Source organism: Drosophila rhopaloa, unplaced genomic scaffold, assembly GCF_018152115.1.
Source record: "Drosophila rhopaloa isolate 14029-0021.01 unplaced genomic scaffold, ASM1815211v1 contig_2, whole genome shotgun sequence".
NCBI lineage: Eukaryota > Metazoa > Arthropoda > Insecta > Diptera > Drosophilidae > Drosophila > Drosophila rhopaloa.
The window spans coordinates 9,017,682-9,032,227 of NW_025335083.1; the positions used below are offsets into that span (position 1 = coordinate 9,017,682).

Sequence of the window (14,546 nt, forward strand, 5' to 3'; positions counted from 1 at the left end):
TGATATATCTATTTTACTTACGCGTCTCAAAACTAAAGCCCAGCGTTGGATCTGGCGGCGTGTTGAGCATGGAGTTGCCGACATTGCCGCTGCCCGTGGGCGTGACGTTGCCCATAGTGTTTGTACTGTTGGCCCCGCCCACAATTCCTCCGCCGCCCCCGATCACTGGACCTTGCTGCAGCGGACTCTGTGGCGTCTGTCCCCGCTGGGCCACGCCTCCTCCGCCGCCGGCTCCGCCCGTGGCCGCCGCAGCCGCCTGCTGGGCTCTCACACTGACCACCGCCCGCAGCTCCTGCTTAACGAAATCGGAGTTGGCATTACCACCTGTTACTCCTCCACCGCCAGCTGAAAGAGTCAAATGAGATGACATTAATGATCATGGATCTAAGACCCAAAAACAGTGGTTTTTATAAGGTTTAGTCACATTGGTTTGGCTCAAATCTAGACATAAAACATAAAATAAATACAAAACATACACAATTAAAATACAACATGGAACACAAAGGTTGAGGCACACTAAAAATTGGGATCGAAAAAAAAATGTATCCAAATAGGTGTAAAATAACATAAAATCCTAGAGCAGTGACCAATATTCATATTGCAAATCGAAAGTTTCTAGCTCTCCATATTCTAGTTTTTTTTTAATATTAATTTTTTTTTTGTAATCGGGAGTTTTGGGATTTGTTCTTATGTCTATACATTTTACAGGGATATTAGGAACACCGAATGTTTTTTGTGGGGGTGCAGCGACTGCAACTATGTATGCTAGATATTATATACAGCTCAACCGACTTGTCTTATTGGGAATTGGTTAATTACAATGATCGTACAGTTATACAAAGATATATACGCATATGTGTGGGTTAGGGGTGTAGATATGTGTGGCTTTCAGCTTAAATGTAGATCTTGTTTTCATATGTATATACAGAATGTTCCCAAAATTTTGATTTGCTTTACGATGCGTGGCAATGGATTATACAGCCATATATATATATATATTTATATATATGTACACAGAGTTTAAGGCGGGGTGATTTATACAGCGATCGCGTGAGAAATTTAAATGAGAGTTTGAGTTTGAGAGAGAGAAGAGCACACAGGCTTACCGGTCTGCGCCCGACCATAGAAATCATTTGCCTGCTGCGATTGCCCGTAGCCGCCAAGGGTGGCACCATAGTTGCCGCCCCCGCCGCCAAGGCCAATGATGCCGTTGCCACCGCCACTGCCCATCCCGCCCACGCCCATCATCGCCGGATGCGGATGGGGATGTGGCGACATGCTCAGCCCGTTCATCAGCTGTTGCTGTTGCTGATGTTGCTGCTGCTGTTGCTGCTGCTGCTGTTGTTGCTGCTGCTGCTGGTTGCTGGCGGCAGCTGAGCTATCAGTGTTGTTGCTGCTGCCCGGTGAGGAGCCAAAGCGTGGCGAGCCTGTTTTGGTTAAGCGGTTTTGGTTGGTTTTCGTTTGGCTTTGATTAAAACTAGTTCAGATTATCAAGTGTTTGTATGTGATATGTGTGTGTGTGTGTGTGTAAAGCTGTCTAAGTATGTATTTTAATGTTTAGTATGTGGATTAAGGGGTGCTTAAATCACAAGAGATATGTCAACTACATTTGAATACCATACTTTGTATCAAAGGCATCAGGAACTGTAATCTCTCTATATGCTAGTTAAAATCCCCCTTACTTGATCCTAAAGTTGTTTTTGCTTTTTTCGTAATAACCAAACTAAAGGCCTAGTTCTCAGTTTATCCAGCTTGCTCTCAAACTCCCCGTAGCGTTCCTTACCTGGCAGATGCTGGGTGGCCTGTGGAACACTGCCCTGCCGCTGCAGTCGCTGCAACTGTTGCTGCTGGAAAACGTTGACATTGTTGCCGTACGGCGACTGCGGACCACCGAATCCCACACCGGAGCCATCGGGCGTCGTGGGCCCGCCACCGCCCTGTCCCTGGAACGAGTTCTGCCGCTGCAGGGCCGCTGCGGCCGGATTGCCGCCGGGTGCAACGGCTCCCGGGGAATTCAGGCCGCGTCTCTGGTTCTGTTGGTATTGACGCGCATTGTACGGACTCACGCCCTGCAGCGCGGCCATGGAAAGGTGTTAGTTGGTTGGCTTTGGCGGGCTCAATTCTCAGACACTCACCTGCAACTGTGCAATGAGCATCGGGTTGTGCTGCTGCAGTGTTCTTCCGGCGTTACCGGCTGGCAGTGGACCACCGGGTCCTCCGCCCCCTCCTCCGCCTGCTCCCCATTGCTGTGGGCTGTTCTGCATGCCCGGCGATTGCATTCCCGAGTTTGAGCCGAAAGGAGTGTTGGAACGTCCGCCATCACCAACCTGTTGCTGCTGCTGCTGCTGTTGTTGCTGCTGGTAGGCCAACTGTTGCTGCTGGGCATTGTTCTGTTGCTGCTGGTTGAGCTGCTGCTGCTGCTGCGGGGAGAGACGTTGGCCAGGCTGCGGGAACTGTGGGGCATAGCCTGTGGACAAAAGTATTCACGATCAGTAATTAAATTCACAATATTCTGAAATCAATCTCACCTTGATTGGGCTGCGGACTGTAGGGCGTGCTGCGACCGGGACTCAGCTGCTGCTGCATCAGGGTCTGAGCAAAGTTTGGACTGAGCTGGGCGTCCGAGGGCAGGTTAGTGCGGGATAGGGTCACGTTTGGAGCCACCGTCGTGTTGAGCAGCGAGCTAATGTTGTTCAAGCCCGCATTCATGCCAGCTAAAGTAGAACGAGTTGAAATGTATTATAAGTATAAGAAAAACAAAAAACATTACTTAAAAGGGAATTTAAATTTAAGTTACATTTTAATATCAATAAGCGACTTTTCAGGCACAGTGTGGTCTCAAAGTTTCCATTAGTATTGCTCATACGACGCATAAGCCAGTTAGAATTGTGTTTGAATAGGGTGTACATTATACGAGCACAATAACAAATAATTGATTTTGTTTCACTACAAGATTTGGCCCACAATCCTAAGACGTTTAATAATAATAAGGGCAACATTCCCTTTTACTCACTGGCATTCTCTGGCACGAGCAACTGTTGCTTCTGCTGTTGTTGCAGCAAGCGCTCCTTCTGCTGGGCGGCCGCCAACTGTTGCTGTCGCAAGTTCCGCATTTGCTGCTGGGCGGGCAAGACCACGCCCCGGGAGTGGCCACCGCGTTCATGGGTCCACGTCCGCGGGCGGGATACATGGGTGGTGGTCGCTGGAAACCCTGATTGCGCATGGCCTCCAGACCCTGCATGATGTGTTGCTGTCTTTGCTGTTGCTGCTGTTGGTGTTGCTGCTGCTGCTGCAGGTTGAGCATGCCCGGATAGGCGGGCGGCTGCTGCAGATGCTGCTGTCGCTGTTGCTGCTGCTGCTGCTGGGCAACCTGCATCGCCAGAATTTGATGCTGCTGCTGTTGTTGCTGGTGCTGTTGCTGCTGGCTCATCATTAGGTGTTGGCTCAGATCGTTGCCAAAAGCAGCCGACTCCACGTCTAGCATCAGCGACTTTTGAATATCGCTAATGGCCGAGGCCTCCGAGGGGGCATTGGTCACGATCGGAGTATCATCCGAATAATAATCCATAACGCTGTCCAACAGCTTGGAGAGCTCAGAGTCGCCATCGCCCAGTATGGCCGCCGCTGCTGCTGCCGCCGCTGCAGCCGCCGCAGCCGAAGTGGAGGCCGCTGTGGTAATTGAGGTAGTTGCTGTGGTCGCCAGTTGCTGTTGCTGGTGCTGGAAGGCCAGCTGCGGCGGCTGGAGTTGCTGTTGCTGCGGCTGCTGGCTGAGGTAGACATCGTTTGGCTGCTGTTGCTGCTGCTGGGAAGGAATGCCGGCTGCTTGTTGCTGCTGTTGTTGTTGCTGTTGCTGTTGCTGCTGCAGTTGCTGTTGCTTTCGGTTGCGATTGGCGGCCGCCTTGGGTCCGGTGCTGCCAGCGCTAATGAGGTTGCCCGGAGCGGCCAGCGTACTGCTGGAGCTGGTTATATCCGGCAGCGTCTTCACTTGCAGCGGCTGCTCGGGATTGGGTGCTTTGGGTATCTTTGGCGGATTCTGCAGTAGCTTGGCCAACATCTTGTTCTGCGTGCACAGTTTGCTGGGCTTGTCCTCCGACCGTTTGGCCGAGGGGTCGTCGTCGGGCTCGTTGAGCGACCGCTTGCGACTCAGCGGATCGCTCTGGATCTTGAGCATGGCCTTCAGATCCTCGGTGCTCATGTTGCCACCGGCATTGCCACGGTGCATACCATGGCCGCCTCCGTCCGGATTTTTCAACTGGCGCATCAGCTCACTCTGGCGGGAGTTGTTCATGGAACCCGGTCCACCACCCGATCCGTTGCCATCATCCTCCTCGGACTTTTCGTTGAGCAGCTATGAATGAAAGTATTTAGACATGGGGTTCCTCTTCGCAGTAGCAATCACTACTTACCTTGAGCAGCATGGGGTTCTGCGAATTTCCAGCCTTGTTTAGCATGCTGGAATTGCCGACACCTCGTGGCATCGATCCCATGGGTCCGAACATGCCCATGGGTCCTGGCTGGCCGCCCATCTTAAAGCCACCAACGGCGAGCTTTTCCTCATCGCTAACATCCGGCTTGAAGTACTGTCAAATTCACAAAAATGGTATTAGATAGGTGCATATTTAGTTTTTGAATCTTTAAAAAAAACACTTTTTTAGATAAAAAAGGAAGGGAATTCTACATGGAATCCGAAATACTAGTAGTTCAAACCGCTTTACAGGAATGTAAATGTTGTCAGAATTAGGTATTTGTTTTTTTATGCCAATATAAAATGGAGTACATGTTAATATAAACCCTTTTTATCGTATTTTTTTGATGATATAAGAGACAAATATAATTCTCTCAATTGATTTAAGTGAAATATTCGGGTAATACTGACCTTCTCATCCTCGCCCATTCCTCCCAGCCCGCCGGCCATGCTCGACTTGGTCAGCAGGTGGCGCAATCGCTCCGAGGATTCCTGTTGTTGCTGCTGCTGCTGCTGTTGCGGCGGTGTCTGCTGCTGATGTTGCTGCTGCTGTGAGAGCAACAGTCCACTCACTCCGTTTGGCAAACCGCCCATCAAAGCGTTGTTGCTGCTGCTATTGTTGTTTCCCTGCTGCAGCTGCTGTTGCTGCTGGACATCCTTCTCGGGCTTTACATCGCCCGCCTCGAAGGAGTGGAAGTTGAAACCGTAGTTGCCTCCGCCGGCGCTGGCATTCGACTGCGGCGATGGCAGGCTGGCGGCGGAGTGCGAGGAGAGCTGATAGGGCGTGGCCGGGGAGGCGCAAACGGCCGGACTGAATCCGTGACCCGACGGAGGACGTGGCGTGCTGACGGGCGTGGCCACCGAGGCCCGCGAGTTGGGACGCGAATCCGTCCAGGCTCCCACGCCACCGCTGGGATCCATATCGAGGGAATGTGCTGCAATGTCGAATTCGAAGGTGTCGCTCCCGTAGAAGCTGTGCTCTGCAGCTGCCGGCGATGCGGTGAAGGCATTGACCAGCGCATTGGCCGACGAACTGGCCGAGGAGCTGGCTCCGGATCGCTGCTGCTGCTGCTGTTGCTGCTGCAGTCCGCTGCCATTGATGATTGCGCTGCTCATCAGCGGTCCGCCCACGCTCGTGGTCTGTGTGCTGTTGCCGCCGCCTCCCTGCTGACCGCCGCCCACGAGTCCGCCCAGCAGATGGGTGGTTAGCATGCCAGAGGCCGCCGGCGAGGAGGAGGATCCAGAGCCCGAACCATTTCCGCCGTGCAGACCATCCATGGACAGCGTGCTGAGCAGGGAGCTGGCGAGCGAGGGACTCGGCGCCATGGCGCACAGTTGGCCAAGGCCCAATCCCCCACCACCCGCTCCCGTGTTACTGCTGTTCATGTCGTTCTCCGAGTTGAGCAGCGTCTGCACGGACATGATGAAGTCGCCCTCGCCGGGCGTTTGATTGAGAAACAGTCTCGAGTTGGCCTTCACGTGCACGTAAACATCCGGCGCTCCCAATCTGAGGCGAAACGGACGCGATACCACACTAGAGGCCGCTCCTGCACCCGGCGAATTGGCGCTGGCCGAGTCCTGGATGTCGCGCAGGTGCGACTTGAGCGTGGAGAGGTCGTGCGGATGACAGAGGTCCTGCCACAGGCGCCCAACCCACGTCTGCAGGTGCTGCTTGAAGGGCTCCCGGAGAGCCGTGGGATCGAGGGTGAGTATTTTGCCGTGGATGTCCAGCTTGAAGGTCATCTGCTCGATCGGCTGCTGTTGCACATGCTGCTGAATGTTGATCTCCAATGGAGACTCGTCCTCCGGTCGGGTAATGAGGCACAGCACCGAGCTGCTGGCGTCCGCATCATCTGAAAATTTCATGGTTTAGGGAGTGGATTTGATTTGACTTTATTTTCATACTCACCCTTAACTGGAGCCGCTATGAGGACCACCTCCTCGTACTTGTCCTGGTGGCCGGACTGCCGCAGGGGCTTCTCCTCGCAGTTCGACAACGTCTGGGTGGCAGTGCGTGTGTCCTTGACTAGCATGCGCACCTTGGTGGAGATGCTGCTGCGCTTCGATTTGCCCACCGCAGCGCCTCCTGGTCCGCCTCCTCCTGCGCCCGCTCCTCCAGAGCTGGAATTGGAACCCGCCGACTGCTGAGAGGCGTTGCCATTGTTCAGCTCCTCGAGATCGCCCCAAACGCCCGCGGGTCCGGCACTGCCACTGGCGGAGTTGCTACCTCCGCCATTTGGATTGGCGTTCATGTTGTTGATGATCGGCTCTAGCTTGGCGTGATCCCCCTTATAGAGGTACATGTAGAGCGGCTGGTGGTACAGCTCCTGTTTCTCATAGCCGATCAGCTCGCGGATGTTCTGCGTGCAGGACTCAATGATGCCGTTGGCGTTCACCTGCAGCAGGACCCAGCCGACGCCGCTGATGTAGTGTTCGAGTGCCTCGAAGTACGCCGATATCTCCGGCACCTGGCCGAGGAGGAGGGATGTCTCCGAGAGGGGGGGTTCCGTGGAGGAGACCTCACCCTGTTGCACCGGATGGATCGAGCAGTTGTCCGTTGCGCAGCGGCTGCAGCGTGTTGAGGTTGCTTGCGGTTTGCTGGTGTTGTTATTGTTGTTGTTGTTATTATTGTTGCTATTCGTGTTGTTGTTGGTCGTTGTCGTGGAGTTGTTGTTGTTCGTCGACGTTGAGGATATATCACGGTTTTGGCCCTTGTCACAAATCTCACGGTACTGAAAGGAAAGATACAAAAAAAAAACATGTTGATTACAAAATTAAATTCAGTAAAATAAAATATTTGATACAAATTTAAACTTTCGTAATTTGGAACAGGAACAATGGTATGGTTTTTTAAGTTAAATATGAAAGACTTGAATAGTTGCAAAATTTAGAAAGTACACATTTCACATTGAAGTTTAAGTTAAAATAAATAATAAAAATCCTAAGGGAAACAACCCAGAAAATATCAATTTCAACATTAACACAATTCAAAATTACATAATTTGTTAAGCCTTTCAACAGAGAATAATAATTCATATAAATCGTCCGTAGATTAATATATATTTTATTGGCAGTAATTTTTAAATTGTATATTATCATTAATATTATATTTAAACATATAGAGCAAAACAATAAATATTGTAAGTGTTTTAAGGTGATTTTCCAAACAACATGGGTTTAAATCTAAAGAGATTTCATTTGTAAAAATTCCTTATAATGCAATTTAAAATATATCGCTCGATTTGTGCGGCCCTGTAAATATTAATCTTAAAGACCACTTTGTGACAGGCCTTATAAAGACTCATCATCGTCTCAGATCGCATCTGTGAGATACATATTCCGAATATAAAAACTTCATTCATATCGCGCCCACTTTATCGGCGACATTTAAGCAGCGGCATTATTTATTTGGTGATGATGCGGAAGCATCCCGTGCAAAAACTCATGCATATTATGACACACAGCCAGTCAGTAATATAATTATTATTATAGCACGCAGATCGGCACACTTTGTGTGGTGGAGTAGTAAATAAAGCATGAAGAGGGGGGAGGAACTGTGGACATGGGGAATTCGCTCATTGTATTGACACAATGGAAGTGCAATAAACCGCATTTTATCATTCTATGTTTGTGTTATTTTTACGCGCGCGTTTGAAAAAAAGTCATTGACATTTGCGAAAAGCACGCGAAAAGCCCCCGTCATATTCAAATATTATTGTTATTGTTAGGATTTCGTTTTCCTTAGAATTTTCACTGCACACCTTCCACGGCCACCCACTCTTCCAGTGGCGCCCACTCTCTCTTGGAACAGTTCCTCTCTCACACATGGGAATTCAAGGTCAGTCAACTTCAACTTCGCGTGGACAAATGTCAATGGCATTTCACTTTTGTTTTGGTTTCGCCGTGGCTCCTTCTTCTTATTGGTTTTTTTTTCTGTTAACTTATCAGCCAAAACCTAGGACTGAATGTGTGACTCAATTCGGGCCAAGAAGCAGCAATTACTCACGAAAATCACGGAAAATACAGAAAAACAGAACACAGAACGTTCGCACAGTCACAAAGTTTCCGAAATACTAAACACACATTTTTGAATGCAATTGTGTTAAAAAACGCACAACAAAAAATAAGCTTTGCGCTCTCTCTCTGGAACTCTCACCGTTTCCAGTTTTGTTTACCGGCTTGTTTGGGTTTTGGGCGAGTGTGTGTGTTTGTCTTATCACATTGTGCACCTGTTTGTTTGTGTGTGTGGGCGGGGGAGAGAGTAATTTCTTGTGGAGCAAAACCAAGCAACAACAATTAAGAACAATATAGAATGAAACGCAATCGCAACTATGTGAAATTGCAAAAAGAGATGCGACGTCATCGTCCAAAAAGCATTTCAAAGCAGTTCGTTGATCTCCGAAAAAAGAGAGAGAAAGAGCTTTTACTTGAAAGGAAGCTCCCTCCCCATTGCATTGGTATGTGTGACCAGGAAAAGTTGCTCCCGAGCACGAATTTTTTGGGGTGAAGGTACTCCGAAAAATATCAGTCAAATGATTAAGTAAACAGAACAACAACAAGGGCAACAACGGTAGCAGTTGCAAAAAAAACAACAAAGCTCAGCGCGTGCAGTCGCGAAAATGTCCAAAACGTGTCTGTCTCTTGTCTACCCTCCTCTCCCTATCCCCCTTCCCCAACATCCCTATCTTAAATTTTTGGCGCGCTGTGACCCATAGACTCTTCCAAAATGATCGCATCAGGTAAAATCAGAGAGAGATAAAAACCAGCAGCTGTGCAACGGAAAAAGGGGTTTGTCAACACCCGTATCCGTATCTCTATAAGGCACTGGATCGAGGGATAAAAAGCTCAAACTCAATTTAATTGAGGCAGAAGGAAGTTTTCGAGTTACTTTTGGGCTTCTAAGGATGTGTGGGTTTCAGCATGTGCAGGACAAATAAACTATATTCAGGTATCTAAATAAATCTGCCTTAAAGCTCTTTGTTCTTCAGATAAAGATTATGAATGTAATAAAAAATGAAAATGCCATTTTCAGATAAACACTTTCCAGATGTACAACCTTGCCTAACCTTAGTCAAAACTTCCATAACTCGAGCGAGATTTTAAAAAACCTTAAGAAACTTTTATTCTGAGTGTCAGGAAAGAATACCACATGTAAATTTGTGTTATTATTAGCTTCCATTATTTATTTTTGATGTTTTAAAACAAATTTGGAGTCATTTTTGTTAAAGATACTATAAAACACACGTACATAACTACCCAGAGAAAACTAGCAATAGTTTTTGATTCAAAGTCATTGTCAAAATGTTTTTACCCTGTTTTTGCTATGTGCAACATACTTGAATTTTAGAGCTCATTTTTTCCGTGTACAATAAATACAGCATAAAGGCTAAGGAAGTACAATCAATAGTCAATGGATTTGAAGTCCCATATTCAGGTGATAATGAATGTTGTTTTACAAAGTATGCTACAAAAAATGTAGTTTTGAAAGCCTCGCAAAAACTAATCCTGGATCCAAAATTGCTTACCATTTATCTATATATTGATTTCTTAATACGAAATTTAATTAACTATAAAATATTATATATAAGCAGAACTCGATCAGGTATTAAAAAAAAATCAATGTTCCTCATGTCCATTTCGCTATCATTCAGTATTTTATCGAACTTCTTTAATCGACTTTTTAACTCTCAAGTTATCGATTTTAAAATTTACTAATTTTGAAACATTCTCCCACATTTTACTGCCACATTTCTCAACAGTTTATTGGGCTATTTGCTCTGGCTATTTCGAACCGGTGGGGTGGGATGGGTCTATAAATAACACCGCACACACCTCGTAGAACCCAATCAGCCAATCAGCGATAACAGACAAGGTGGTGTGGAACCAGTGGAGGAAATAGAACAAATGGAACTCATAGTACCAGCGATGACAACTGGCGCCGTGGCTTAGTTGGTTAAAGCGCCTGTCTAGTAAACAGGAGATCGTGAGTTCGAATCTCGCCGGGGCCTTCCAAGTGGAATTTATATATTTTTAATATTTTTTTTATTATTGGTTATATTAACCAGCTAATTGAGTTGTGTTTTGCCAAGTGAATAATAATATTTCATGGGGTCCGTCAATTGGATTACCGCTCGAAATGAGCTGCGTTCGATCCCTCCGATGGCTTTTCTCATTAGGGAAAAGCTAACACGATACGGACGCATTTAATTCAATTTATTTATCATGTACGGAACTCATATGTGAGCTTGTTTGTTGTACCCTTTAATTGCATTTCATTGCCCGATGACTTGTTTTGTTTTCGCCCCGGATTACAAAATAAAATTATGTATTTTGTGTTTTGGCTTTGGCTGTGGCTGTGCGCCGCATTTCATTTAAAAAGCCATTTGTTGGTTTCTGTCTTTTTCAGTTTTTTTTTTCTGTCGGTTTTTTGGATGTTCGGCAAAGCGTGGCGCTTGGCTCGAAAATAATTTGCATAATAAAGTGCTTAGGCTACCTGAAACCAATAAAAGAAATACCGAAACAACCAACAATAATAATGCCGCCTAAAACAACATAAAGCCGCTGGTTGGGTCGCGTCGGGTCGGTCTATTGAAACATAAATAAATTTATGTAAATTAAATAAAAATATTAATTAAATTGTGTTGCGGCGGGGGTCAAATTACGTCAGCCAACTCTTCTTCGCCGTTTCTACACCTCTCTCATTCCCTTTCGCGAATTCTTTTCAACTCTTTTCGGTTGAGCTTTTAATTGCTTTTTAATTGGAACGCGTTTTTGGTTACACAGAGCAAAAAATTCCTCAATTCGCATTTATTTAAAAATAATTGCTTATATGAAAGTGGGCCTATCTTAAGTTTATAACATTTTTATCAACCAAAATCAATGTTCCATTTTATTTAATTTTTAGGATCAATTCTTTTATGTCAATTTTAGAATTACTAGAAATATGAATATCAAAATACAATTAGCGAAAATGAAGCTAATATGAATATAAAAAAATATGCAAAATTGTTAATTTTTTCTCTGTGTGTATGAAAAAGAAGCAGACAAAGATAAAGTTGCGGGGAAACTGCATGGGAATTACATTGGGGAATTTCGCTCAGTTGTGTTTTTGTGTTGTAATTGATCATTTGGTATTCCGAACAGGCCAATGGAATCGACTGGCCAAGTCCACCACAGTAAGCCATTCCCAGGGTGTTAAAACAACTTGTATTGCTTTTTTGTATTTGGTCGCGTTTCGGGCTTATTAGTTTCGTTTGATGAGTTTATGCATTGGGGTCTTGACGACGGTAATTAACTTGTATGCGTGGGGGAGTGGGTGGCTATTCGACGAATATGTATAGATTCCTTACCGTTCGAACCACTTGGTTTAGTATAGCCGCCTTGTCCGGTTTCGTTGAGGTCATATCTCCACGCTTGTTCAGCGTCAATATCTCCGACAACTGCTCGATATAGCCGTTCTCCGCCTCGCGACGTCGCTTCTCATTGTTGCATTTGTTGATTTGTGATTGTGGCTGCAAGAGGCACAACATTAATATTTAATATTTTGCTTATTTATTAATTTTATCTAACAATCTAATATATGCAATACATATGAGATCTCAATTTAACTCGGTTTAAGGTTAATGTTGCATATTTTATCCAACTATCTTTATAAAAGCTAAACTGATTTATCAATATTTGAAATGCATTCGATTGGTGTCTATGCTAAAATTCAGAGTTGATAAAAAATACAAATTTTTACAATTTTGGGATTATAACTTTTGTGTAAGAAACCGAAATTTGCCTAAGATAAATTTACCCACCTTTATATATATATTTATTCGATTTCAAAAAAATTAATTGAGTTTAATCAAAATTTGATTACTGAGTAATGAGAAGAAAAATTGCTCAAAATCAGCCTAATGAAATAAACATTTAAAGCCTATTTAATTCTAAATTTTTTTTTTGTTTTATTTAAAACGTAAAACAAAATCCTCATAATAATATAAGCACCAAATTTATGTATGGCTACATTAACTTTTAATTTTTAGAAAAGTGTATACTAAGTTGTAATAAGAAAGGGACTTTTTTGTTTAAAAACGAACATCTAAGGCAACTGTTTTCTATTATCTGATATATGAACGATGACTTATACACTTTTGCTACAGCGAACTTATTAAAATTTTTGCCGGATGAAGTTAGGCAATTTTAGAGAGATTTAATCGTGTGAGTTAAGGTCGGGACTTCCCCGGTAGAAACTCACCAGATTGACCTTTGAATCCGTCTTGCGTCGTATCTTTCGGCCCTGCGGCCCTGAGTTGGCAGAGTTGGCTGAGATCGGCGATACCACTGCATTCATAATGGCAGTCGATCGCTGCAGCGCAGCTGCAATATTAGCCGTTTGTGCGGCAGCAGCGGCCGCCGCCTTATTTTGGATAGATCGCTGCGAATTGATTTGTTGCTGCAGATGCTGGTGTTGCTGGTAGACCAATTGTTGTTGCTGCTGCTGATGCTGCTGTTGGAGTGTAAGTGCCGCTGCTGTTGAGGCGCCTGCCACGCCCCCAGCACCAGCCCCGCCTCCGCTGGCTGCCGTCGCGCGCTGCAATAGATGCGTTCCGGGCGCCAGTCCGTGATGCAGTCCGCTCAACAAGTTGCTGCCGATGCCGCCGGCGGCCGGCGATAGTGTAACGGCTGCTGTGGCAGCGGCCGGCGAAGAGCGCGGCAGGTTGCAGACCGATATGTTGCCGCTGGTGTACTTGTTGCTGCTGCTGCTGTTGTTGCTGCCGCTGGCGCTGATGCTGCTGCTGCTGCTGGTTGAGGTCGCTGGATTTGATGTACCTGAGGCCCAATGATCTGGTAAGTCACTTGGGCTAAGCCTGAAAGCAGAAATGAAAATTGGAAATTAACAAAATTGTTTTTAGTTCAGCTGGAACTTAATTTATTTAAGTCCTGACCGAAGAATACATATAATGTAGAATATTCCTTTAAAAAAATCAAAGCTATGCAAGTTTATCTTTTGCAACATACATTAAATATATAAATAAATATGTACATATGTATGTGAAAAAATTTTTTTCTATAAAATTTAAGAAATATATTTACAATTTTAACCTACCTCCCTAACAATTATGGCAAATACTTCGAGCGCACAAAATTATTAACAAAACAAGAAAGGAAAGCTAACTTCGGGCGGAGCCGAAGTTTATATACCCTTGCAGAATACTCTGTAAATTATATTCTCCAAAATTATTGATATGATGCATTCTTAATACTCATAAAAAATCCCAACTTCCTAACTTTAAAAACACCAAAGTTATGGCATTTCCAATCGTTCAGTTATATGACAGCTATAGGATATAGTCGGCCGATCCTTATGAAATATGGTAGATCGGATTGATTGGCCAAATATAAAACCCATAGGAAATCCCAGCTTCCTAACTTTACAAACACCAAAGTTATGGCATTTCCGATCGTTCAGTTATATGGCAGCTATAGGATATAGTCGGCCGATCCTTATGAAATTTGGTAGGTCGGATTGATTGGCCAAATATAAAACCCATAGTAAATCCCAGCTTCCTAACTTTACAAACACCAAAGTTATGGCATTTCCGATCAATCAGTTATATGGCAGCTATAGGATATAGTCGGCCGATCCTTATGAAATTTGGTAGGTCGGATTGTATGGCCAAATATATAACCCATAGAAAATTTCAACTTCCTAACTTTACAAACACCAAAGTTATGGCATTTCCGATCAATCAGTTATATGGCAGCTATAGGATATAGTCGGCCGATCCCGGCCGTTCCGACATATATACTGCGTGCAAAGGAAAGAAGGGTGTGTGCAAAGTTTCAACTCGATAGCTTTAAAACTGAGAGACTAGTTTGCGTAGAAACAGACAGACGGACAGACGGACAGACGGACAGACGGACATGGCTATATCAACTCAGGAGGTGATCCTGATCAAGAATATATATACTTTATAGGGTCGGAGATGTCTCCTTCACTGCGTTGCACACTTTTGACCAAAATTATAATACCCTCTGCAAGGGTATAATGAATGAAATGTTATTAGTAATCCTTTAATCTCTGCTAAATTTT

General features: G+C 45.2%; 1 protein-coding gene and 1 non-coding gene across 2 annotated transcripts in view; one reads left to right on the forward strand and one right to left on the reverse strand.

Annotated features, from left to right (window-relative positions):
- LOC108042748 overlaps positions 1-14,546 on the reverse strand; it is an 83,033-nt gene that overhangs the window by 4,685 nt on the left and 63,802 nt on the right. The window contains 12 exon segments of the mRNA XM_044459692.1: positions 22-345; positions 1,107-1,427; positions 1,784-2,069; positions 2,136-2,467; positions 2,529-2,714; positions 3,014-3,142; positions 3,145-4,348; positions 4,407-4,580; positions 4,877-6,318; positions 6,375-7,197; positions 11,815-11,976; positions 12,708-13,320. Coding sequence (XP_044315627.1) covers positions 22-345; positions 1,107-1,427; positions 1,784-2,069; positions 2,136-2,467; positions 2,529-2,714; positions 3,014-3,142; positions 3,145-4,348; positions 4,407-4,580; positions 4,877-6,318; positions 6,375-7,197; positions 11,815-11,976; positions 12,708-13,320 — 5,996 coding nt within the window.
- On the forward strand, positions 10,400-10,473 carry Trnat-agu. The gene has a single exon. It is a non-coding gene; the product is annotated as a tRNA-Thr (tRNA).